General features: G+C 47.4%; 1 protein-coding gene across 3 annotated transcripts in view; it reads left to right on the forward strand.

Annotated features, from left to right (window-relative positions):
* GRK3 (G protein-coupled receptor kinase 3) overlaps positions 1–25,564 on the forward strand; it is a 115,148-nt gene that overhangs the window by 8,485 nt on the left and 81,099 nt on the right. For 2 of the 3 annotated variants that reach the window (XM_037052376.1, XM_037052375.1), the window contains one exon: positions 14,671–14,747. In XM_037052376.1, coding sequence (XP_036908271.1) covers positions 14,671–14,747 — 77 coding nt within the window. Of the gene's footprint in view, positions 1–14,668; positions 14,748–25,564 lie in introns of those variants that run through there. The other variant, XM_037052377.1, reaches the window with a different exon arrangement.

Here is a 25,564-nt window from a genome sequence, read left to right on the forward strand (position 1 = left end):
ATGTGGTGAAGACTGACAACGCATTATTTGTAGAAGTACTATGGTTAATTCAGTGATGGCAAAGCTGGTAGGAAGTCTTGTTTTAAGGGTGCGGTTGAGTCCCTCTGCAGGTCCATCCCCGGGAGAAACTCTCAGGCTCCTCGGGTGGTTTAGAGGTCATTGCTGCCGTTCGGTTGGGGGACTGCTGTTCTCATGGTCAGCATCTGGAGGCCGGATGCAGCTGCAGGCGAGTCGTGACAGCGGTCACTCTGCAGGGAGCTGAGTGAGTGCTCAGCGTGTGTAAGTTTTAGGTGATTATGAGCTAAAATATTTTAGGGAGGCAGCAGGCTTCACGTTAAAGTGTTCTGGGGGCTTTGGGGGGTACGTTCCCTGTGCTAAAACCTCACAGCGCTGTTAGCTACGAGAAGCAGCGAGCGCCTTTGTTTTCCGCGACACCGCTTTTCCGAATGCCCAGCTCTTGCTTTCTGCCTTGAATAATTATGTCAGTCCCTTGCTCGCTGTTATCTTATCTGGAAAGATAACTGGTTATATTTTCAGGTTATTTCTTTTAAATTTTCTGTATATGTATGGCTTTTGATAAGGATTTAAGTTAAAAATGAACTAGACATTACATGGGAAGGCGTTTACACAGCTGTGAAATATTGCAGACTTTCATTTTGCCTTGTGACTAAGGCTGTGATGATATTTTAGATGTATTTTTTACAGATTTTATTTATTTCTTCATAGACAGAGGGGAAGGGAGGGAGAAAGAGAGGGAGAGAAACATCAATGTGTGGTTGCCTCTCGCATGCCCCCAACTGGGGACCTGGCCTACAACCCAGGCATGTGCCCTGACTGGGAATCGAACTGGTGACCCTTTGGTTCAGGGCGGGCACTCAATCCACTGAGCTACACTGGCCAGGACTAGATGTATATTTTAAAAAATATGATGCCCTGGCTGGTATGGCTCAGTTGGTTGGAGCATTGTCCTGTAACCGAAAGGTTGTGGGTCCTATTCCTGGTCAGGGCACATACCTAGGTTGTGAGTTCAATCCCCCATCTAGGCACATACGATCCTGGTCCTGGTGTGTACCGCAGACAAACAACTGATGTTTAAAATTAAAATTTCTCTCTTGCATAGATGTTTCTCTCTCTTTCCAAGAGCAATTTAAAAAAAGTCCTTGGGTGAGGATTGAAAAAAAAATGTGGCTCTTGCCGTTTGGTCTGGATGTGGGGGGTTCACACTCCAGGGAGAAATGGGAGTCACCCTAACGCCTGAGGCCATGGGACTCGCGTGCCCATCTTTCAGGGGTCCTGCCTCTTTCACCTACGTCGACCTTTGTTTTCCTTATTATCGTAACTGGGACAGGAGTGAGGCCGTGACTGGCGTGACAATACCGAGTGTGGAGTGTCAGGTTTTTGTGCTCTTTCTTGTCCGTTTAGCACTTGCTTCCTTCTGTTTCACTTCTACTGACAGTCAAGGTGATTGTGTATGAAATAAACTACCATTGCTCAGGGGGGGAGAGGTGGTTTCCGCACGGTTTCTAAGGAACGAATGAGAAGATGCTATGTCAGTGATTGCCCGCCCAACCCTCCCAAACCCCTGAGTTTTGTGGTGAGGGATTTCTTAGGGTTTAATCGCTCGGTTGATTTTTAAAAAAAATGTTATGTGGAAAAGCAGCTAGTGTCTCTGTTTCTGTCCTTTAAATCAAGTGACCAGCTTTAGGGGGGAATGATGTTTGAAATTATTTTTAACCCTCGGGTTACTTTATAAAAATAGCGTATTTTTTCTGGCCATTTCATCCTGGAAAGTGAGGCAGGGGGTGGAAACCCCTTCACGGGAGATTGGAGTTTCGGGTGTCGGATTCCGGCCGGTGGTCACCTGGGGACTCTGTTGGGCAGCACAGAAGACGGCAGAGCAGGCGGCAGAAGCGGACTCTGCTGCCCGGTCGCAGTCTGTGGCTCTGCCCGTTCACACTCTTCCACCCCTGGGTGACTTTCTTGAGAGCCAGGTTGTGACTTGGACCCGTATGGAAGTGATCATGATGGGGGTGAACGTGCTGGGCTTCCCACGGGCTGCCCCCGGAAGTGCAGTGGCCCTCGGAGCGGGGCACAGCCAGCACCAGCCCGTGACCCAGTGTGGCTTGTCTGCTCCAGCTGGGACCAAGTCATCGCTCCCTGGGTGGCTTTACCCGGGATGTGGGTACTTGAATTCCCTGCCAGGAATTGGCTTTGGTGTCGACTTGTCTTTCCGTCTTTCCGTGTTTCCTGTTCTCAGTGGCGGGCGGCCTCTGCTGGATTTGCTAGTGCAGCCACTGAAGCCACAGCGAGGCTAGCCTGCTCCGGGGCCCCTGGCACTTCTCTGCCCTTTGGGTCACGTGTCAGCGTAAAATTCTAATTCTCAGAGGGCAAGGTTTTTTCCTTTTTTTCTGATTCCTTGGAAATGTCTCTACAATACTCATCATCTCCATTTAAAAAGGAGGAAGTTCAGATTTAAAGGGAAGCTGATTGCTCCAGCTCACATTGACAGCAAAGGGCCCAGCCAGCCTCAGTGCAAACCCTGTGCATTTTCATAGATGCCCACAGACTAGGTTTTGCCTCCTAGACCGTCTTGGAGAAGAAGGCTCTCAGGTTTGGGCAGGGGGACATTGCCAGTGTCCAACGTTACTAACACGTTTGAAAAAGCATCGTCTTCATTCAGTACAGGGTTATCGACCCTGTCAGGGGTGCTCCAGTAGCTTACATATAATTCTCCTGGAGACATCGATTTAATAACAAATATATGAGTAATTCCTTAAGACATGTCAGAAATGTTACGGTAAGTAACAGGATAGTTATCAATAGTGATGGCTGCCCTGGCTGGCGTTGCTCAGTGGGTGGAGCCCTGCCTGCGAACCAGAGGGTTTGATCCCTGGTCTAGGGCACAGGCCTGGGTCGCAGGCCAGGTCCCCTGTGGGGGATGCACAGGAGGCAACCACACACTGATGTCTCTCTCTCTTCCTCCTTCCCCTCCCCTCTCTAAAAATAGATAAATAAAATATTTTTAAAAAACGATGATGGCAATGCTATAAACCGAGAAAAGCTGCACGTCAAGGGTTCTTAATATTTTCTCACCCCAAACATTGTTTTCTAATTTCACAGGCACCCTTATCTTAAAAACAAAATTGAAATGCCTCTCTCTCCCCGTCACCAGGTGCATGGGTGTCCTGGGCTGGAACACTCTTATCAGTTATCTCAGCACATAAAGGACTTTTATGTGCTGAGATAATGTTGCCCTGTTGTTTTTGATAATGTTGTTAGTGGTGCATTCTACGTCGTGATAGGAAATTAATAGAACAGGTCGCATGTTTACCCCGTGCACTGAAAGGTGGTTGAGGTCACGCTGGGGCGGAGTTCTCTATGTCAGGAGCGCACGAAGTGAGCGCATTGACGACGTGCAGCTTTGCCCTGTCAGCCATGTAGAGATGGGTCTCCGTCTTTTTTATTTCTGCTGCATGTGCCATAAAATGGTTACGTGCCTACCCGTCTGTTTGGAATCTCAGTGGCTATTATTTTAGGGAATGTGCTTACCTGTGGATCTCTGGACCTGTGTGTTCTGTAGAATAGCGTCCGTCCCCGCGCCCTCCCCCCCCACCATAGAAGTAAGTAAGATACAGGCGTTTGCGGTTTTGCCAGATGATGCCAAGTTGCATTCAGTATGGTTAAGAATAAACAGAGCTGCATTCAGAAGTCTCAGTGTTGTTGTTTAAAGTTATTTCAAGGAGACTCTACAGATGCAGCTGGGTAATGAGTTAAGATCTTAACTGCAAATATGTGACTACATGACAAGAGCTCAGTAAGAACCCTGTAAGATTAAATTTGAACTAGAAAGTCGTTTTAAAGGCATGATTCTTTTTTCTTTTCAAATCGATGCATTTACCCTCCCCAGCCACGGAAAATTCCGAGCAGAACCTGCAGCCTCGTTTTAGGGGGCAGCCACACGGCCCACCTGCCTCAGGGCGCGGTCCGGGGCTGGCCAGGAAGCCCGGACCCCTGTTGTATCTGGCCCCAGAGGAGCCAGGCAGGGGTTGGAGTGGGCACCAAACCTAGCACACACCTACACCGGGAGAAGGGATTCTCCTGGCCAGGGGTTCCCTGTGGTAGGCAGAATGCTGGCCCCCTGAAGTGTCTACTTCCTAAGCCCCAGAACCTCTGAATGTATCGTGGTACCTGGTGAGAGGACAAGGCTGCAGCTGGAAGTGAGGAAGCGCGCCTGCTGACGGGAAGATGAAGAGATTATCCCGGGTTGGGGGGAGGGCCCAGGGTATTACAAGGCCGGGCAGGAAGGGGCCCCCCTGCCAGTTGGTGCCAGCCTGGAGGACGGAGTGGGCGCATGGGCCCAGGAGTGTGGCCTTGAGGAGCTGGATTCTCCCCTCAGCCTCCACTGGGTCCACACCCTGCTGGCACTTTGACCTCTGCCCTGCGAGACCCATGTCAGGCGTCCTGCCCACTCATCTGTAACATGGTGACTTTCTGTTGTTTTAAACCACCAGGTTTGCGGTCAAATGTCGCATCAGCAATAGGAGGCAAATACTCCCGTGCTTCCATGAAAGAGATCCCCAAACAAACAGGAAAACGACACTCTGTGCTTATCGCCGTTGGCAGTAAAAATAGGGCACCAGCTCTGTCTCTGATTGGTGACAGTCAGAAGGGTAAAGACTTAAGCATGTCTCTTGCCTTTCCTGTAAGAAATACATTTTAGGGTAAGCCATAGGTCCTAGTTGATGGAGGCGAATTCTTCTAAGAATTACCAACTGAGTTTTGGAAGTCCTTTTCACATCACGGAGCAGAAATAACTCTGTGCCTCCTTAAGTGGGGCGGTGTGAAGTGTCAACACCGCCTCGTGAGGGTTCCTGCCCCCGGGAGGGGGACTGGGACAGAATCCAGTCTTGAGAGGTCCCTTCCAGCCCATAGGAAATGTGGCGGTGGGAACGAAGGAGGAAGCAGGCAGGTGCATGCAGGACGGAACCTCCTCCGCGACTGCTGACTTGGTTTCCTCAGTCGAGTCACTGGCGTGGAGATAAAAAGTGGGTGGTGGGGAGAAGGAGGGGACTCGAGAGGAAAACAGAATTCAGGGACGCCACAGTCAAACACATGTACGATCTTGATTCGGTCCTGATCAGACCCACCAACTGTACAAAATAAGAGAATCGTGGAATTTGCATAGGAACTGCATACTGGGTCTTCAGGGCTTGTTGTTATTATTTCCAGGGTGGGGGTGGGGAGGGACAGTGGGTTGTGCTTCTGTAAGGAGAATGCCCATGACCTTCGAATGCAAACAAAAATAATGAGGGTAAAATGACACATAGTCTGAGGTTGGCTTTAACATGCTTTAAAAAATGGGGGAGCATTGCGGGCAGGATAAAAGCAGCAGGCTAACATCTTGATAACGCGTGTGTTGAGTGACAGTTACGCAGGTTCACGGTACTCCATTGCGTGGTTGGACGTTCGTAGAACAGTTTTTAAAAACAGTAGAGCAGATGCGTAGGTGTGAGGACCACAACTGTGTTCTTGCGGGGCTGACGAAAAGCTGAGGCGTCCCTGTGTCCTGTGTGAGAGCACTCATAGGATACAACTTCCTATGGGAGCTTCGCGCGCAGATACAAGACGTACTGTGACTTAGACAGGAGGGGGGAAGATGTGCTTTTGGAAACTGCATCAGATGACTCACAACCAGGCTGCCTGACGCTGATGCAGGGATGTGGGTAGGGTTTTCATTTGCAGCCAAAGAACCTTGGCTCGTACAAGCAGGGTAGACAGATTTGTAACCTCTTGCCCCAAAGACATCTCGGAGAAGGTCGAGAAGAGAAAGATGCAGGAAGACTGTGAAAGAGGGAACGTGTAGTAAGAACGAAACTTCAGAAAATCATATCCATTCACTCTGAGTACAAACAACTTCGCTGAACTTTATTCGGTGATGAGTAGCTATTCAGTCATAACTCTGAAGTTTAAGTGAAGCAGGGGAAAAATGAACTCATGCTATGTGAGGCGACCTTCCGCCTAAGTATACTTGCCGTGGCTAATGAAACAGTACAATGTGCGTGTCTCTCATTAAAATGACTTGAACAGCTTTCTACTTTTAAATTATCTGAATATTAATTTGTCAAGACATTAAAAATGATTACTTTAAAACAAGTGTTTTTTCATGTGTCGCTCTCAAACAGAGCTCACTGACTGATTACCAAGTAGGCCAGTGTGAAGAAAAACGAAACTTTGGGAGGAGAAGTCGGAGAAAACTGGAACGTGTTCAGGGCCAGGAGGTGGTTCTAGACGGGAAGGCTCACCGTCAGGGAGGGGCTGGGTCACTTCATGGAAACCTGTGAATCCGAGACGACCCGAGTCAGGGTCCAGTAGAGTCACGCACCCTCCTTTTCCTACAGACTCAGAATGCCCCCTTCGTACATAAACCGAATTATATTACATAGATGCATATAGACATATACACAACTTTGCATACCGTGCCACTTAAGTGTCAATGCCTGTACCAACACCACACTGTTTTAAATGAAATGCTAGCCCTGGCTGGTGTGGCTCAGTGAATCGAATGCCAGCCTGTGAACCAAAGGGTCGTGGGTTCAATTCCCAGTCAGGGCACATGCCTGGGTTGCAGGCCAGGTCTCCAGTGGGGGACACCCGAGAGGCAACCACATACTGTTGTTTCTCTTCCTCTCTTTCTCCCTCCCTTCCCCTTTCTAAAATAAATAAATAAATAACATCTTTAAAAATAAATTCATAGCAATGTTTTACATTTGCAGAAATCTCCACTTTTACTTTTTTAAAATGATAATAGGTACCTTTGCCCATTTTTCTCTTGCAGATGGCTGAGGATCAGCTTGTCACGTTTATTAAAATTCTCATTTGGGTCCTCATTCGGATTGCCTTGGGTTTACAGAGTGTTTAATGAGAAAGTATTAAAAATAGAAAAATATGAAAGAATATGTTGTTCGTGCTCTGGAGTACAAAGGGCTCTCCCAGGCAAACCCAGACCTGCAGGTCACAAAGGGGAATGTTGACGGGCCTGTGGCACAGATTAGACATTCTCGTGTGACAAAAGGCATCCATCCAATTAAAACACGAGTCGTAGAGAAATTACACTGGGTGATCTCACGTGGAGCGCATCTCAGTTTGCAAATCTGTTCGCCTCGACGGTGCTCACTTACTGTGGTCTGGACTGGCTCCCGTTGTCTTGGGAAGGAGTGGGGGGCAGGAGGCCTGGACCCTGGGGGGCAGGCAGGATGCCAATTTGCATCCGATAGGCCAGCATTTTGCCAGTCGGAGGAAGAGCATGTCATCTGTCAGCCCTCAGAAGGGAGGTGTTTTCTGTAAAGAAGCCACGAAAAGCTCAGTGTTAGTCTCATGGGGGGCAATTTAGGTGTTATCAGAGAGCTAGAAATAAGTGAATGCAAAGCGCAGCCTACTTGTGGCCTGGCGTTTTTCTCTGGGTATTTTTTTTTTAAGTTTCTGTTCTTTGTCCATTTCATTCAGTTATTTGGTGCAGGCCGGCATGACTTCCCCTTCACGGGTGGTCCCATGCTTTCTCTCGCACTTCGTCTTTGCCCCGTGGGTCCTGCAGCTCAGTCATATTGGATGGGGCCTGTAGCCCATGTCCCTGCCTGGTGGAGACCCACTTGTCACCTTGGACTAGGGCTTCCCACTGCTGGTGCTGCGGGCCTCTGGACATGGGCGTCGTCAGGGCGGAGACACAGTGGGCCCCACTACACACAGTGCCCGGCTCAGAGGAAGGACGCTGTACACATTCTGAAAGAATGAATGAGTCAGTGGTTGTTTTGCAGGTTTCAGATGTTCATCAGTCAGTAGAGCCCAGTACCATACACCAACGTGGTTTTCTGCTTTTAGGAAGGAAACACTCCCCTGTCAAGGGAAGAGTTGTGTAGAGGCTTCTGGAAGATCTGCATTGTGAGCAGCTTTGTACCGAAGTGAAACTTTTATTCAGAACCAGGGACCTTCCTTCTTCACTTTGCTGTAATCTGCGTTCCCTGAGCAGAAATGCTGTTGACCACTGGGACTCCGTTTGCCCCAGGGCTCTGGGTTGTAGGTGTACATAATATGTATTTACTGTATATTTAGTTATATGTATGTATCCTGTATTTATTGTACGAAGTATGTATTTTAACAGTGCATTGTGGGAAATGAGGCAGCAGGGCCATCAGACATGCAGTGGAAACTGAAGTGAGAACCACAGTGAGGATCCTGGAAGGCGGCAGAGGTTTTCAGGTGAAGAAAAGCATTAGAGGGACTGATGTTGGCAGGGTAACAGGGCAGTGAAAGCAAATCCAGAGTGGCTGCTATGTGAGAGCAAGACAGCGGCCGGATGTGGGGGTGGGCTGGGTTGGGGCCCCTTTGGAAGTGCTCCCTGTAACGTGCTAAGGAGTTGGGACGGTGGGCCAGAGAGAGGCCCTCCATGTCTTTTCAGTGAGATAATTGCATTAAAAATGGCTCTCAGAAGCGAGGAGCATGCGCCAGGCTCTCTGGACTCCACCCGCCTGTAGTCTCGCCCTCCCACTCGGACAACAGCACAGTAGTAGGGTGAGGCTGCTTGTGTATTGTTGCCGATTCCAAAGTATTCTGATAAGAAGCGAATGGATTCTAAAGTGATTATTGCAACCAGTTTGCAGGGACTGTGTAGATCATGAGGTTTCAGTGCCTTTGATTAGGTGAATTGACCACCCCGTGCGTGTGTTCACCTTTCAGATTGCGTCCGTTTGGGGGTGGCTTTGGGATATGATGATGGGTCTTTTAGACCCGGAGACTCAAGTTTGTGACATGGCTTTAATATCAGGTAATATATCGCCAAGAAAAAGACATTAAAAACATGATGTGGATTGTCAAAGCATTGTAGAAAAAAACTCAAAAAGATTCACATTTAGCTTAATTAGATTGGGATCTTCTGAATGTAAATGGTCTTATGCGAAATTGCCTAGTGATATGTAAATTATATGCAAGACTTTCTGCCAGAGATCTGGTGAACGGAGGAAACTTGAAAAGCGTGGGCATTAAATTGTACCAGATACCTTTACAGACCTCTTCAGAGTCTTCTGGCAGGGCTTGGTGGTTTTGGGCCCAGTGGCAACGTTTTTCTTGTGACTTTGGAAAAGGTAGCTCTGTTTTGGGTCTTTACTGGTTAATGGGAAATGTTTAGTTACTACACATGAAAGAAAGCCATTTCCTTTGGGGGGAGTTGAATCTTGGTGTGACTGCTTAGTCATCTATCTTATCTTTTAAGACAATCTGCCTGTTGGGTTTCTAGGTGGTCAGCGATGGCAACAACTCTTGCTTGAGCTAGGCTGCCGACAGGCCCTCCTCTTAGCCGCTTGCTTGGTCTTCACGGTGATCTCGGTTGGGCACTGCCACCTTTTCCGGGTGATAAGCTCTACATTATCTGAAATGTTTGTTTCAGCGCATTTTATTTTGGACATTAGAATAAAGCAGAATTAAACCTCATATAGAATATAGAGGCTTTTCACAGTGGGAGATACCCAGCCATGTCATAACTACGGCAGTTTCTCTGCTCAGAAGGCGCGGAAGTAGAGTAGAGCTCACTGGTTCTTTGGCCAGCGCAGAGAGCGCAGAGGTTCCCGGTAGCTAGTCTTCCAGCCACAGGAGTAGCTGGAGTGTTAAAAGTTATGATACAACATTTACTGTACTCACGTGGTGCTTCCACAGCAGGACCTCAGTAGGTCATGGGAGGTGGGGTTGATGTATCTTCAGCCAGTTGATACTAAATTAAAAAAGAATTAGGCGTCCTATCAATATATGTTATTTTCAATACATGTAGTGTATATATATATATACCTTATTTTGTTGAGGAGGTATGTAAAGTAATGGCCCAGGAATCTGGAGGCCAGAATTGGAATTTTCAAAAAACTCCTGCCATGAAATGTCAAACACATACCGAGGGAGAGAATGATACGATGAAGCCAATGTCGCCGTCGCTGGGCTTTGTCAGTTACCAGCACGTCACGGTTTTGGTGAATTCATATCCTCCGCTTCCTGTGGGTAGTTTGGAAGCACATCCAGACATGAAGTGTCCTGGCACCTGTAGATACTTCTGCAGGCGTTCCTGAAAGATGACTTTTAAAATGCCAAAACGTGCCCAGGCTGGTGTGGCTCAGTGGCTTGAGTGCGGGCCTAAGAACCAAAGGATTGCAGTTCGATTCCCAGTCAGGGCACATGCCTGGGTTGCAGGCCAGTTCCCAGCAGGGGGCGCATGAGAAGCAACCACACATTGATGTTTCTCTCCCTCTCTCCTTCCCTTCTCCTCTAAAGATAAATAAAATCTTTAAAAAATACCAAAGCGTAATAATACACTGCTGCTGCTGCTGAAAAGCTAGCGCCTCCTAAATATCATTAAATATTCGATCTGTAGTCACATTTCTTCAGTTTTTACACGGTTATTATTTCACTTGAGTCTGAACTAAGGTCCATACACTATGCCTGATGGTTATTTGTTATTTCTTTTTAAGTCTTCTTTGAACCATAGACAGGTTCCCCATCTATCATTTTTCCTCTTGAAACTTTTTGTTAAGGAAACCAGGTCATCTGTTGTGTAGAGTTTCCCACACCTAGGATTTTGCTGATTGCATCCTTGTGGTATAATTTTTAAAAAGCAGCTTTGGAGGTATAATTAACATAAAACAAATGGCACATATTTCAAGTATACACCTGGGTAAGTTTTGTTTGCCCCTGTGAAGCCACAACCCAAATTAAGGTCTGGGACATGTTCATTGTGTCCTCTCCCAACGGTTTTCAGTTCTCTGCCACCACCTGGGTGTCCTGCAAGGCAAAACACTTCTGACACTAACAACTCAGACTCGGCATGGACCCGCCAGGCTGAGGGCTCAGTCCCACAAGACGGGCTGGTTTCATAGACCAGCAGCTGCAGATGGGGGCCTCACTTCACCTGCTTTACTGCCTGGCTGACTACCAACTTGAGGTTCCCACGACCTTCCCCCCGGGTTTGACTTTTCACTACCACAACTCATAGAACTCCAGAAAGTGGTATGCTTAGGATTTGTATTATTGTGAAGGGTACAACTCCGGAGCTGGAACTTGGTCGTTAGCCGGGGCCAGCTCTGTGGGGAGGGGGCCCACAGCTTCCATGTCCGATCCAGGAGCACCCCCTCCCAGCACACCTGTGGGTTCACCAACACGGAAGCTGTCTAATCTGCATTGTTCTAGAGTTTGCATCGAAGTTTTCATTTTGTAAGCATGATTGATTAAATCACTGGCTATGGGCAGTTGAACTTTATCTCTAGACTCCCAGAAGTCTAGCGGTGCCGCTGAAAGTCCCAGCCCCCTCTAATCACGAGGTTGGCTGGTGGTTGGTTGATTCCTCTGGCAACCAGCCCTATCAGGAAGCTGTCAAAGGGCCCCGGAGCCACCTCATTAGCATAAACTCCGGTATGGCTGAAAAGTGCTCCTTGTGAATAAACGCTCTTACTGCAAGGGTTTTAGGAGCTCTGGGCCTAGAAATGGGACAAAGACCAAATACAGATACTTTAAATTTTACCGCATACGTCATACCCCAGCGTTTGCTCCTGTCCCTCCTGCCCCTTTGTGGTCAGAAGCTGTGTTCTCGTTCTCTCACAGATTTGGCTGCTTTCACTCATTTTCGTTATTCTGAAGTCCATTTGACAAGTTGGATGAAATGGGCACATTCCATAAAAGGCACAAGGTATCGATGCTAATACAAGAGGCAATAGAAAATAGTAATAACCCTGTGTCTATGAAGAAGTGGGATTTTTAGTTTAAAACCTTCCCACAAAGAAAATTCTAGACTCAAATGGCTTCACTGATGAGTTCTAGTCAACATTTAAGGAAGAATTAAAAAATCTTACGCCAACTCTTTCAGAAAATAAAGGAATAATTCCCATATCATTTCATGAATCACGTTTTCCTGACCCCAAACCAGAGGAAATTATTACGAGAAAAGGACAAGTCTTCTATATCAAAAGCTATAAGACACTGATGAGGAATTAAAGGAGACCCAGATAAATGGAGAAATCTATCCATATTTATGGATTATATATGCAATACTATTAAGGGGTTAGTTCTCTGAAGATTGATTTATAGGTTCAAGAAAATCCCAATCAAGCCCAAACGAGCTTTTTCTGGGAAGAAGTTTTCATAGTGACTTAAAAAACTTACACGGAAATGCAAAGAGCCTAGGGGAGAGAGAGAAAAAAACCCCAACAACAACCCAGAAAAAACAAAACAAAACAAAAGCAGTAAGACAAAGTTGGGAGCCTTGGGTCCGGTCACCCGATTTCAAGGTTTACTATAAACCCATAACACTCAATATGGTATCTGTGTAGGGACAGATATATAGATCAATGCCGCAGGGTAGTTCAAGGGCAGACTACACGCTTGTAGTGTGGCGTCTGCACAGATGCCAGGGGAACTCGTTGAAGAGGGGATAGTTTTTCCAACAATGATACCAGAGCAACTTGGTGTTATGTTATAAGGGAAAAAAGAACCTCCATCGTACCTTGTTTACTACACAAACATTGGATCTTACACCTGAATGCAAAAGCTGAAACTTTACAATTTCTAAAGGAAAATGTAGGTTGAAATCTTCAGGATTTCAGGTGGGACGTGAAAGATGTCTTAGCACAGACTCTCCAGCAGAAAAAGAGCTCAGTAAACTAGGACTCACCCGCTAATACTTCTCGTCTTAGGAGGACTTGATGGGGGAAGGAAGAACAGCATGTGGACCAGGAGAAAATACCGTTATCTCATGAGCCGACACAGGACTTGTTTCCAGGCTATATAAGGGACTTTTACAACAGACTCTGTTAATGCAAACAACTCAGTGAAAAAATAGGCAAAAGATTTCACAACACACCTCGCAAAGGAAGCTGCACACGTTCCGATAATCGCGTTCAAACATTTTCAACATCGTTACTCATGAGAGAAACACAAATTCAACTATGAGCCCATAGAAGGTGCCACTGCACCCCCAACAGAGTGGCTCCAACTGGAGAGACTGACAACCGAAGTCTTGGCAGGGGATGTGGGGCCACGGGAACTCTGTCCCTCGGTGGCGGGAGTGTGACCACAGTGTGTGGCCATTTCGGAATGTAAAAATGTTAAGTATAAGTTACTGTAGGGCCAACAATTTCACTTCCAGATACTTACCATTGACAAATGAAAACACGTGCCCGTGAGAAAAGACACACACAAATATGTAAAGCAGCTTTGTCCGTGGTAGCCCCAAACTGAGAACAGCCCGTGTGTCTGTCAGCGGATGAATGGGCAAACAAGTGGCAGAATGCAACGATACCCCGCTCGGCAATGTGAAAAGACGAAATGCCTGTGCATTCCACAATATGGGTGCAGCCGGCTCCCACCGAGCGAAAGCAGCCACACAGAAAGGACAACATGTTGTATGATTTTATTCAGGTAAAATGCTCAAACCGGAGCAAGTAATCTGTATCAACAGAAAGGAGATTGCAAAGAGGCACCTTTCGGGGTGATGGAAATATCTGATATCTTAATCAGGATAGTCATTATATGTGAAAACTCATCTAATGGTACACTTAAATACACATTTAATTATATGTAGATTATACCTGTATTAGTTTGTTTTAAAAAGTTACAAGAAAAGCAATACCAGATTGCTGCCCATCAGTGGGTGATGGAAATCCAATGTCTACACTTACTATTTTGGTGATCACTTTGGGGGTTCACTTACTGAGTAATCCCCCCTTTCCCCGTTTTTCTGCCTTGCCACTTGTATTACGTATCTGAGTTCCATGGGTGGGTGGCCCGGTTTACGACGAGCCGTCTGTCCCATTTCATCCAGCAGCTGGTTCATCCTGTCTTAATCCTTTTAGCCTCGTAATAAGCCCTGTTATCATGACTCACTTTCTTCAGAAATGTTTTGCCTATTCACGAGCCTGTTTTGTGTACATTTTATAAAGAGCTTCTCTGTGTCTGTGTTTCATGAAAAATCCTGTTGGGATATTGATGGGGGACCGAATTGATTTTATAGATAAATTTGGGTAGGCTTTGGATTTTTACAATATTAAGTCTTTTTTGTTCATAACTGTGGTGTGCCTTTTTACTCATTAAGATCTTCATTAACGTGCCTCAATACGATTTGTCATTTTCCCTGTAAAGTTCAGATATTTTGAATTCATTTCAAGGCATTTGATGTTTTATATTTTATTGAAAGTGAAAGCATTCTTCTGATTATGTAGTTTTTTGTTGATGCGCAGAAATGCGATTTTTAAAAATATTAATCATATATATCCAGAGAACTTTAGCTTTTGCTTTGAAAAGCAGCTCATTGATCGAGGAGTGGACTTTGCCACGTGTGTGTGCGCGCGCACACCCTTGTGTATGTTTTGGAAAGCTGTGCTGTCAGTGCTCAGTGAGGCACAGTCCCCACATCCGTAAGTTATTTTAAGGTTGGCCCTGAGACACAGGAGAGGGTCACAGCTGGTGCTGCAGTGTGCCCAGCTCAATGGCGAGCCCGCCATCAAGCAGTCAAGGGCGTCTGTAAGAGGGTCTCTCATCAAGCCAGTGTCCTCGAGATGCGGTGGACATCAGGCATTTCCCATCTGGTGGTGGCCGCGCATGGCACAGGCTGTAATGGTTAAAACCATTTGTGTTGCTCTTCTCTTCTAGTATCCGGAGCGTGATGCAGAAGTATCTCGCGGAGAGAAATGAAATAACCTTTGACAAGATTTTCAATCAGAAAATCGGTAAGTCCTGCTTGTTCATTTAGCACGCTGTAGCTTCAGGAGTGGTATCGAGGGACCCTGTGCTAATGTATACCCGCAGCCCCGGATGCTATTACGCTTTCTACTTCCAGCTGGGAACGGAGGAAATTTCATGTGGTCAATCAGGTACTTAAGGATTATTTATATTCTTAGTCATGTATTTTGTGCATAAACTAGTGGGAAACTGACTAGCTTGAGTTAAAGAGGTTCGGGAGGTTGCCAAAACTGGAGACCTGGTGACCAGAAATAAGCCCTCTCTGTTCGGAAGCGCCTCTGGGACCCTCAGCCTCTCTCAGGGCTCTGGTACTTTCTGGGATCACAGGGAGCGGGCCTGTGCCTTTGTAGACATTACTGCACTCTTGCAGTTGGCTGTCTCCTTCCAAAGCGTGGAGCTGGATTACTTGATCTTGGCAGTTTTCTTGGGTTATGGGTTTTGTATGCCATTCATTCTTGTCGGTTCCACATCAGCTACATTTATCCTGTGGCCCCACTCAGAGTCTGTGCCCAGCAGGGCACCAGGACGCCCCCTGTTGTTCACACAGAGGTCAAGGACCCATCTCTCTCTGGCGGTGCCCAGCTGTGGCTGATGCTGGTCCTGGCGCGTGCAGACATGTGGTTGTGCGGGAGTGCACTGTGGCCCCCACCGTTAGTGCGCGGAGAAACTAGGACTGAACAGTTGCTTCCATGTGGAGTTTCAGGGCGGGTGAGGAAACGAGCTCCGTTTGCACCTGCCTTCTGAAAGGCCGGCAGATTATTTAGAGGTGACGCACCGTCAGCCAGTTTAGGAAGGAGCTGTAGCCTACATACATTTTCCCTCCGTTTCCCAAAGTCAGTTCGTGCTGTCCAGAAATTTCCAAAGTGAGGTTTTATTTTCAGTCAGGGTGGACTCATCATTTGGCCTACCAGCTGGCTGCATTGTTCATCTGCCCATGGTGATGCGATGGGCAGATCATGTTGGATCTTTCCCTGAAATCCGCAGAGCAGAAGATGAGAGAATAGGATGCTCCTTTCCATTCTTTACACCTTCTTTGCCTCTCTCAGTTATTCAGGTAAGTTTTGCTGAGGAACTGAGTCTCCGTTTTTAAATTACTACTAGCAGAAATTAATTTCAAGAAATTAAGGTCTTAGTACAGTTTCCTGGAACTCTTAATTCTGTATTCAGTTCTGTTCCCATGACTCATAAACACAGACTGACCCTTTGGACACAAACTTTTTTTTTTTAGACTTTATTTATTTATTTTCAGACAGAGGGGAGGGGAGGGAGAAAGAGAGGGAGAGAAACATCAGTGTGTGGTTGCTTCTCAAGCACTCCCTACTGGGGACCTGGCCTGCAACCCAGGCCTGTGCCCTGACTGGGAATCAAACTGGCGACCCTTTGGTTCGCAGGCCGGCACTCAGTCCACTGAGCCACACCAGCCAGGGCGACACTGACTCTTCTTAGAGATAATTCAGGGTTGCCTCTCCACACACAGGTGAGGAGGTGCGGACTTGGGTCCGTGAAGTGACTTGTCCTGATTCACAATTCCCTACTCTGATAATTTTTGAAGGCTATTAGGAAGGAAAGAATGAACATAAAATGTGCTATAGAAGGCCACCTGGTGAGAACTGAATGGGTTCATTTTCAGAAAGAGTTATGATGCTCTTTTTTTTGCCCAGAAACCAGGGCAGAAGGTTGTCGGATTTTTGTAAACCAATTTGTACCTACTCTGCTGAAGTTAGCCAGTCTCTCACAGTGACCTTCAGTAGACCTCGCTTCTGTGATAGCCCATGTGTGAGACACGGGGTGGGAAGGTGAGTTGTGTGATCTGGGTGAAGTGCAGCCTTTCTGTGCTCCGAGGACAGTGTGTGGGGAGCTCACGGCCCTTCCCCGAGCAGAGTTGTGCTATCCTCACCTTCAGGGCTTGGTTCGAAGGGTGTGGTTTTCATCTCGTTTTTCTATTGCTGCTTCTCATTGTTTTCATGGTGTTTGGTTTATTGTCATCGGTAGGGAAACGCTCTCCTCCGCCTCTGACCTTGTACCTAAAGAAAGAAAGAAAGAAAGAAAGAAAGAAACTCATGGCAACCAGAGAGAAGCACTGTATCTTTGAGAGAAAAGGGAGAAAAGAAATGAATTGTTCATTAAAATGAAAAAGTTTTAGAGTAAAAGAATGGAAACATTTACATTCTTAAAGTTTATTTGTATTTATAAACATTTACTTTTAATAACATTTTAAATTAAAGATGACACTCAGATATTGTTTACCTAGTGTGAACATGGCCCAGTGCACGCAGGTCAGTGATTTTTCCAGCGTGCTTGCAGAGCTGTGGGGTGACCGCCAACCACACTCCCGTTTTGGGGCACCCTCCAAAGAAACGCCGTGCCCTCTGGCAGTGTCTCCCCGGTCTCCCCGCCCCCAGCCCCTGGAGCCCGCTGAGCAGTTTCTGCCCCTGGGCGTTGTCCTGTGTGGGACGTTCTGAGTGACTGGAATCCTCTTGTGTGTGGCTGTTGGCACCGGGCACTCAGCATCCTGTTTGGAAGGTTCCCCCATGTCGTGTGGAGCAGCGGTTAGGGCTGCATTGCCTTTTATGCTCGATGGTATTCCAGCGTGTGGACACGCCACGTTCTGTCTGTCCGTTCACGCTCTGCTGGGCGTTGGCATTGTTGCCAGTCCTCGGCTCTCGTGAGGGACGCTGCCGTGAGCGGAAGGGATTTTTCAGTCTGCCTTCGTGCGGGCGGGTCCCTGTGACGAGGACGTCCTGGCAGATGTGACCTGTCTCCCTGCTGCTGTCACGCCACTCCCTGAAACATGTTGAGGGTTCTTTCTCCCTTCTGTTGGCTGCTCCTCCCTCTCCCTCTGTAACCCCTTTCCCGTCTGCCATCACCCCAACACACATGCGACCCCGCACCCCCAGGCATGACCTGTCTGTTGTTTTGGTTAAAGCTTCACCTGACAAACTATGGGAACCTTTGTTCTGAGCGCTAATGGCATTAATGTGGCCTTGAACTTTAGTTTCTTCCCAAGACCCCCTTCACAGGACACTGATGGTCTGTGAATTTTATCTCAACTCGGCTGTTAAAAAATTAGAACATCGTCTAAGTAAGTAATTCTTTCTCCCCTTCCTTCCAGTTTGTGAGCTTGGAGCTGGCCAGGAAGAGCTAAGTGAACACTTGGAAGCTCAGAGAGAAGAACAGTGACCGATTGGGGGAGGGGAGGGGAGGGGAGGGGGGCAAGGTACATGGCCCGACAGAAACCTCTAATTCCGTTTTGGCATAGCTGCATATTTAATGTGTCCAGCGCTCGTCTGTCTGGGCCCTCTGTTGCTCGGTGGCATGCTCCTGCTCTGGCTGGCGTTAGGGGTTGGCGAGGAGGGGAAGAAGGACCTGGATGGGAGAGAAGGGCTCTCACTCTCTAGGCCTGGGTCCCTGTTTCAGCACCTGCCTCCTGCCTTCCACTCTGCCCGCTGTTCTGCCCGCCCTGTCCGCAACCATGTCCACGCGTGGCCACCTTGTTGGTTTCTGCGTTGCCCCTATGGCTTTTCTGTGGCTCCCTCCTTTCCCTCTCACCCTCCATCCCCCCACCCATCAACTCCTTTTCTCACTTCCCACCCCTCCGATACGCCCCCTGACCGTGGTTAGCGCAGAACTCCACAGACGCCTTCCAACGGGAGCTCTAGCCAGCTTGTAAAAATGTTTTGTGAAGTGAAAAACGTAGGGACCTTTCGTTTTCTTGGCCTCTGAGGCTGTGCTGAGAGACCGGGGGATGGGCTGACCTGCCGGCTACACCCCAAACTGGTTGTCATTTCATCAGTTTTCTTATCTGGAAAAGTCGAGCCACGATAGTAGCTGCTTCATGAGGCTGTGGTGAGGATGCAGCAGGAAATGTTTGCAAAGCCCTCCACGCGATGATTTGTTCTTGGCAGCCGCTCAGTGAATGAAAGCTTGCAGATGAGATCGTTTATTGTGAAGAATACACAAAAGAGGACCAGGGTAACAACCCCCCAAACCTGGGTCATCACCCGGGTTCCGTGTTCTGCTGCACTTGCTTTGCGCATCCCCGCCTTTTGTGGTTGCTGAAATACTTGAGAGCGATTAGTGAGCTCCTCATAGCATCTCGGGCCCCTACGCGGCTCTGAAAAATGTGCATGTTTTCTTACACAACCTCTGTGCCTTCCTCTGTCCCAACCAATGAAGATTTGTGGAGATTCTCAGTAGACGCCAGTGCTGAGTTTATATTTTATTTTTTTATGAAAATGCCTTTTTCCTGGTTAGTTTGAATCAGGACCCAAATATGATTCTCATGTCATCATTAATGATGCCTCTTTTAATCAGCAGCAGGCACCCCCTCCCCCACACAGAGAAGCGACTCGCCGAAGAGACTGGGCCACTTGTGTGGTAGGTCCTTCCGTGCTCTGCATTTTCCTGTTTGCTTCTTCGTGGTGTCGTTCCACTCACACCCGCAGGTCCTTTGTTTCCTGTAGACACTACACGTAGGTGTCACTCTGGCCCCGTCTTTAGGTGAGCTCAGGTGTGCTCAGCCCTCAGGTTCCTCATGAAGCTGTCGTCTGCCATTTATTCCCTTTTCACTGGCGATTTGCGTCTAACACAGTTATTAGGGAGTTGCAAGGTGGTGAGTTTTCCAAGCACACTTCCTTCCACATTTGTTTCTTGGACTCATAGAGTAAAACTGTTCAGTTGCCTTTAAGATTAGTTCATGTGGGGAAGGCAGGTGTGGTCGGAAGAGCTCTAGGGTGACCCCAGTGGCCGTCACCTCCTGGCATTACTGCTCCCAAGTGATTTTGCAGCTGTAACAAAGGGTGTGGCCTGGGTGGGCTTAATCTCCTCACTCTGCCAGAGAGTTTCCACAGGCTGGTGGCAGAAGGGGCGGCCAGAGAGGCTGAAAGCACAAGAGGTCATAGTGCCCGGTCTCGGGCTTTGCAGACGGAGGGGAGCCCTTGAGGACCGATGCGGAGTGACTTCCGGGAGCTGGGAGTGATCCCTCGCTGCCAGGCAGCCGGGAGAAGGGGCGTCAGCCTTACAGTCATAGGAACTGAGCTCTGCCAAGGACTCGAGTGAGTGGGAGCAGACTCTTCCCTGAGGCTCTCGATAAGAACCCAGCTTGCCAACACCTTGCTGTTGGCCTCGGGAGACCCTAAGCAGAGACCCTGAAGGAGCCCAGCTGGACATGGAGACAAAGAATTGTGTTGTTTAGAAGTCACTGAGTGCGGTAATTTAACGCGTGGCAGTGGAAAACTCACACTAGGATAGATGCTTAATCCTTTGTTTTTAATTGCCAATTTTCAGAATAAAGGGGCTGCTTTTATCCTCTTTGTTCTTACACAGAAATTATATGCCTTAATGTTTATTAATTAAGTTGATTCCTAATTTGCTATCAGGAAAATTTACACATTTGGATAATGAAACAGTGTTCTTGCATAGTTTTAAAGGGATGCTGGTTATTGAATAGACAATGAAATCGATTTGTCGGTAATGGCCAAGATAATTTTGTTACAGTTTTCTCCTGTAGTATATATGGAAGTGGCAGTTTCACCATGTGCAGGCGAGGCGCATGGCATCTGATAAATTCCATCCGTCTGTCGACAATCTGTTCAGCTTCTCAGTCCGAGTACCCTCCCTGTTAGAGGAGGACGTTCCTGATTACGAGGAGACTGCAAAATAGATACTTAACTCATGAGCTCTGCAAGTGTTAATCTCCCGTGTGAGGAACATCGCGGTTCATGTAATACTACGTCACGTGTTGTCATGGAAGACACTTCGCTTCATAACACTGACTGCAGAGCCCGGCCCAGAGGTTCAAAACTAATCTTTCTGAACTGGCATGAAGTAATAATATTTGTGTCTAAAACATGATTATGGTGGAAACAAAACTTCTGTAATCTTCACTTTTAAAAACAAAGCTTTATTGAGGTATGGTATTGCATGCCATAAATGTCACTCATTGGAAGTTATAATTCGATGAGTTACCCTTTGATGAGTTTTAGTAAATTGTAACTTTGCAATTGTTCCAATTGTAAACCACCTCTGTGCCTTAAAGAGACCCCCGTGCCCTTCCGTCCTCGCTCCCCATTTCCGTCCCAGCTCCCGGGGCCATGATCTGCTTCCAGTCTTCTCAGTGATGTGCCTTTTCTGAACCTTCCCTGGAAATGGGGGCTCACCGTATGTGGACTGCAGGCTTTTGCCGCTGCTGCTGTAACTCGGCGTAAGGTTTCGGAGGTTCAGGCCGCGGGTGTAGCCAGTGCTTCGTTCTCCTGCTCCTGAGTAACACTCCACGATGCGGACAGACCCCACAGTTTAATCCATTCATTTCCTAGTCGATGGGCTCTTGAGTGATCCTCGCTTGGTGTCCGATACGAGCGATGTTGCTGTGCACCTTCCTGTGCAAGCGTGTACACACGTTTTCAGTTCTGGAGCGTGTCACTAGGAGTGGGACCCGCGGGGATGTGCGGTAAATTCATGGTTGACTTCTTAACAAACGACTAGTTCTCCAGATGGGCTGTACTGTTTTGCTTTCTCACCGTCACCCTGGGAGAGCCCCAGGTTGGCCAGGTGACGGCGGCACTTGCTGCTGTCTGTCCTCTGGCTCTGGGCGCTCTGTGGGGACGGAGTCCTGCCCACCCCCTCGTGGCCTTGATGGGCGTGTCCCTGGCGGTTATGGTGCCGGACGTGTCTGTGCGGACTCGCCATTCTCACGTCTTCTTAGGTGAAATGTCTAATCGACTCTTGCCCTTTGAAGAAATTGGTTGTCTTTATTTATGTTATTCATCACATGTATGATTTACAAGTATTTTCTCCTGGTTAGTGGGTTATTTATTTATTTTCTTTACGGTGACTTTTCAAGTGCAGGAAGTTTTAGTTTTGGTGAAGTGGAGTTTATATGTATATCCTTTATGACTCATACTTTGGTGTCAGATAGAAGAGCTTTTGCCTACCTGAAATCCGCAGAGATTTTCTTTTAGAGGTTGTATCATTTTTAGCTTTACTTTTAGGTCTTGGGCTGATTTTTGAGTTAATTTTTGTGAACGGTGTGAAGTAACGGTCCAAATCAACCCCTTTTTGTGTGGGGACCTCCGGGTGTCTGAAGCCACTTATGGGAAAATGTCTCCTTCCCCCCCAGGGCCGTCTCTGCCCCTTTGTGGAGAATTAATTGACCCAAAATGTGAGGACTTATTTCTGGGCTCTCCGCCGTGTTCCGTTAATCTGCAGTCTTTACAGTAAGTGTTGAAATTTGGAAATAAAAATCCTCCCCCTTTGTTCTTTCTTAAAATCCAGATTGCCTTTTCTGCTGTTCTGGGTCCTTTGCATTTCTACATGAGTTTTAGCATCAGTTTTTCAATTCCTGTAAAAACAGAGTTGGGGGATTTTGATAGGAATCATGTTGCTTCTGTAGATCAGTTTGGAGAGAATTGCCATTTTGACAATATTAAGTCTCAGTGCACAAAAAGGAAATGCCTCTACATTTATTTAAGTCGCCTTTCTTTTGTCTCGGCCGTGCTTTGTGGCCATTAGCCTTCTTGTTAAACTCACTCCCAAGTATTTGTGACGCCACTGTGGATGAGATTGTTTACTTAATGTCATTTTTGGTGGGTCACCGCTAGTGCACGGAGACAGAATGGGCTTCTATATACTGACCTTGTACCCTGTTGCCTTGCTGAACTAGTTCACCAGTTCTAGTGTGTGCGCGCGCGTGCGCGCGAATTCCTTAGGGTTTTCCGTTTGTAAGGTCCCCTCTCCAAATAGAAACAGTGCGACTTCTTTCTTTCTAGTCTGGTGCCTTTCCTTTTCAATTTTTACTTACACTTAGATTTCTTAAGTACTTAGATTTCTTAAGTATTTTTCTTAAATCCTTTTTTAAAGATTTTATTTATTTATCTTTAGAGGAGAAGGGAAGGAGAGAGGGAGAGAAATATCAATGTATGGTTGCCTCTCATGAGTCTCCTGCTGGGAACTGGCCTGCAACCCAGGCGTGTGCCCTGACTGGGAATCAAACCGCGATCCTTTGGTTTGCAGGCCCATGCTCAATCCACAGAGCTACGCCAGCCAGGGCTGATTTCTTAAGTATTTTTTAACGCTGGTCTCAAACATATTTGCATCATTTCAGAGAACATTTATGTAGAAAGGATACATAAATTATTTTTGGCGTTTTGGGTTCAGACATAAGAAATAAACTTGCCAGGGGCTTTGATGACAAAAAATGTGTTTCATTATAAAGGAATACATTGGAAAAATAGGAATTGCATTAGAGGCTCTTGTAAAAAACATTTCTGAGCTGTCCCTACAGAAATAAAGAAATAAAGGTGGACACAAATGTTATAGGTACCTATTAATAAACACTGGTAATTATATAAGACCAAAGAAATACTAAAATACACAAAAGACTCAGAATAAAACATGTTAAGGTTACTTTTTTGTCAGTTCTAATCTATTTTATAATTTATCAAATTACTGTTTTTTAAAACCTGCAGATATTTATAACTGCAACTTCCAACTCCAAGGCTGGGATTAAATTAGAGTGAAGTGAGTACTTTTGCATTTGGTTCCAGAGGGAGGAATCCCCCCCTGGAGCCAGCCTCAGCCCTTCAGTCTCTGTTTCCCACCTTCCTCGGGCCCTGTTAGTTTCTGTCCCCTGCAGGGCCTTCCCCCTGGTGAAGGCTCCCCTGATTCCCAGCCCCAGAGCCGGGTTCCCATCCTGCCTTCCCTGAAGAACACTCTCTGGCTGAGCGCAGCCCCCCAGCAAGGAGAAGAAACACCTCAGGGGTGGGGGTGGGGCATTCAGTTCTGTATCAATTACCGGAGTCTTTGTGGAGTAAGGAAACAAGTTAGAGATCCATTTAAACTTTCCGACAGCAGAGATGAACACTCGACTAAGCACAGTTAATTGGATTTTCCACCCAGAGCAGTTAAGGGCCCAGACTCTCCACAGTTTCAACTTGGGCACCTGATGGAGAGGCTGCCCAGACAAGAGACACTGGAGAAGAGAGGAAGGGTTGTTAGTGCTCGCACGCCTACTGGCAAGCACTCTTCTCAGTTGGTTTTCTTCTTGTTAATTTTGTAAACAGGATTCTATTTATTTTTAGAGATGGGGAAGGGAGGGAGAAAGAGAGGGAGTGAAACGGCATGCATGGTTGCCTCCAGCACACCCCACACTGGGGACATATACGGCCTGCAACCCAGGCCTGTGCCCTGACTGGGAATCAGACCGGCAATGCTTTGGTTCGCAAGTTTGCAGGCCTGCGCTCAATCCACTGAGCTACACCAGCCAGTGCTTTTTTATTTATTTTTTAAAGAGAGGGAAAAAGAGAAGGAGAGAAACATCAGTGCGTGAGAAAAACATCAAGATTCATCGATTGGCTGGCTCTCACACGCCTCCAACTGGGGACCTGGCCTGCAGCCCAGGCATGAGCTCTGGCTGGGAATAGAACCAGCGGCCTTTTGGTTTGCAGGCCGGCACTCAGCCCGCTGAGCCATACCAGTCAGGGTTCAGTGGATTTTCTTATCTGTGTTGGCCTGGAGAAGCCTGGTATGGCTTCCTCCTGGTGGAGCCGTGGAGCCAGCCCTCTCTGGAGGACACCCCTCCCCGCCCGCCCCCCCTCCCACCAGGTGCTGCCTCTGCTGCTCTGAACACCTGGGCGTCTGAGAGATGCATCTGAGAGATGCGAGGCAGCTTTGTCTCAAAGAGGATGCAAGACCCAAACCGGTTCTATGAGAAAATATAGTTATCTTTTTTTTTAAACCTGTTTAGTAGAGCTGGTTTTCCTCTTTAGACCCTTCATGTAAGTTCTAAGATCAGCTGAGAAAGATCCAGAAAAAGCTTCGTTTTACTGGAGTAACAGTCTTTTCGCCTCAGCTAATCTTAAGGGCTGTCGGGACGCAGGTGCGCGCCCACTACACCAGCCTCCTGATCTGCGGGCTCGCGCAGCTCTGCGGTCTTTCTAATTGTTGCTGTTTCGTTTCCTGAGCCTTTCGGAGTCCCTGCTTGATAGGAATTGCTCTTAGTTTAAGACGGTGATGGCTACCTGTGTACTAAGCGCTGAGTGTTCCCCTTGCCAGGTAAGGCAGGGGACTGCGTTCACACAGCTCAAGGAGAAGGTAGTGTGGAAATTAAATTAGCATGCATACGGAGTTCCTTTAAAACACACACACACACACACACACACACACGCCCACACGCACCCTATACAATTTACATTTAAAGAAAAGGGGACCCAAAAATCCCGGTTTCTCTTCTGCGGGATAGGGCCCCTGTAGTACAGCTTCTCCCGCTAGGTGCGGGGTGCGGGCTCCAGCACCCATCTGTATCAGTGCACCAGCTGGTGTTGTTGGGAGAGGCTGCCTTCGTCTTCAGTGAATGTTTTTGAAGACCCTTTCAATGTGTTGGCCCATTTCATCATTTCATGGTGGGTGATATACGAGCACACCTGCCCACACCGCACTGTGCTCAGAAGTTTTTGACCAAAAATGGCATGACCCGAGCAACTTTTTTGTTTTTCTGATGAAAAAAGCCCTCAAAGGGGAAACGTTTAGCCGTGTGGAAGAGGCAGAAGCACTAAAAGGCATCGAGATCCATGAGTTCAAAACCTGCTTTGAGCAGTGGGAAACGTCTCGATGGGCACACTGCACCGAGGGAGAGCACTTCGGAGGTGACGGAAGCTTAAACACGTGAGAATAAATACACAGTTTTTTATAAATAAATTCTAGGTTCTGGGTCTCCCCTCGTGTATTATGACACTGAAGTCCAGAATTGGGTGTGATGCACAAAGGCCACTCTGGAGCAGGTCCGCTTCTGTGCTTTGCTGGGCACGAC

The sequence above is a fragment of the Sturnira hondurensis genome, unplaced genomic scaffold (assembly GCF_014824575.4).
Source record: "Sturnira hondurensis isolate 20B ecotype Veracruz unplaced genomic scaffold, ASM1482457v3 Scaffold0007406, whole genome shotgun sequence".
Taxonomy (NCBI): Eukaryota; Metazoa; Chordata; class Mammalia; order Chiroptera; family Phyllostomidae; genus Sturnira; species Sturnira hondurensis.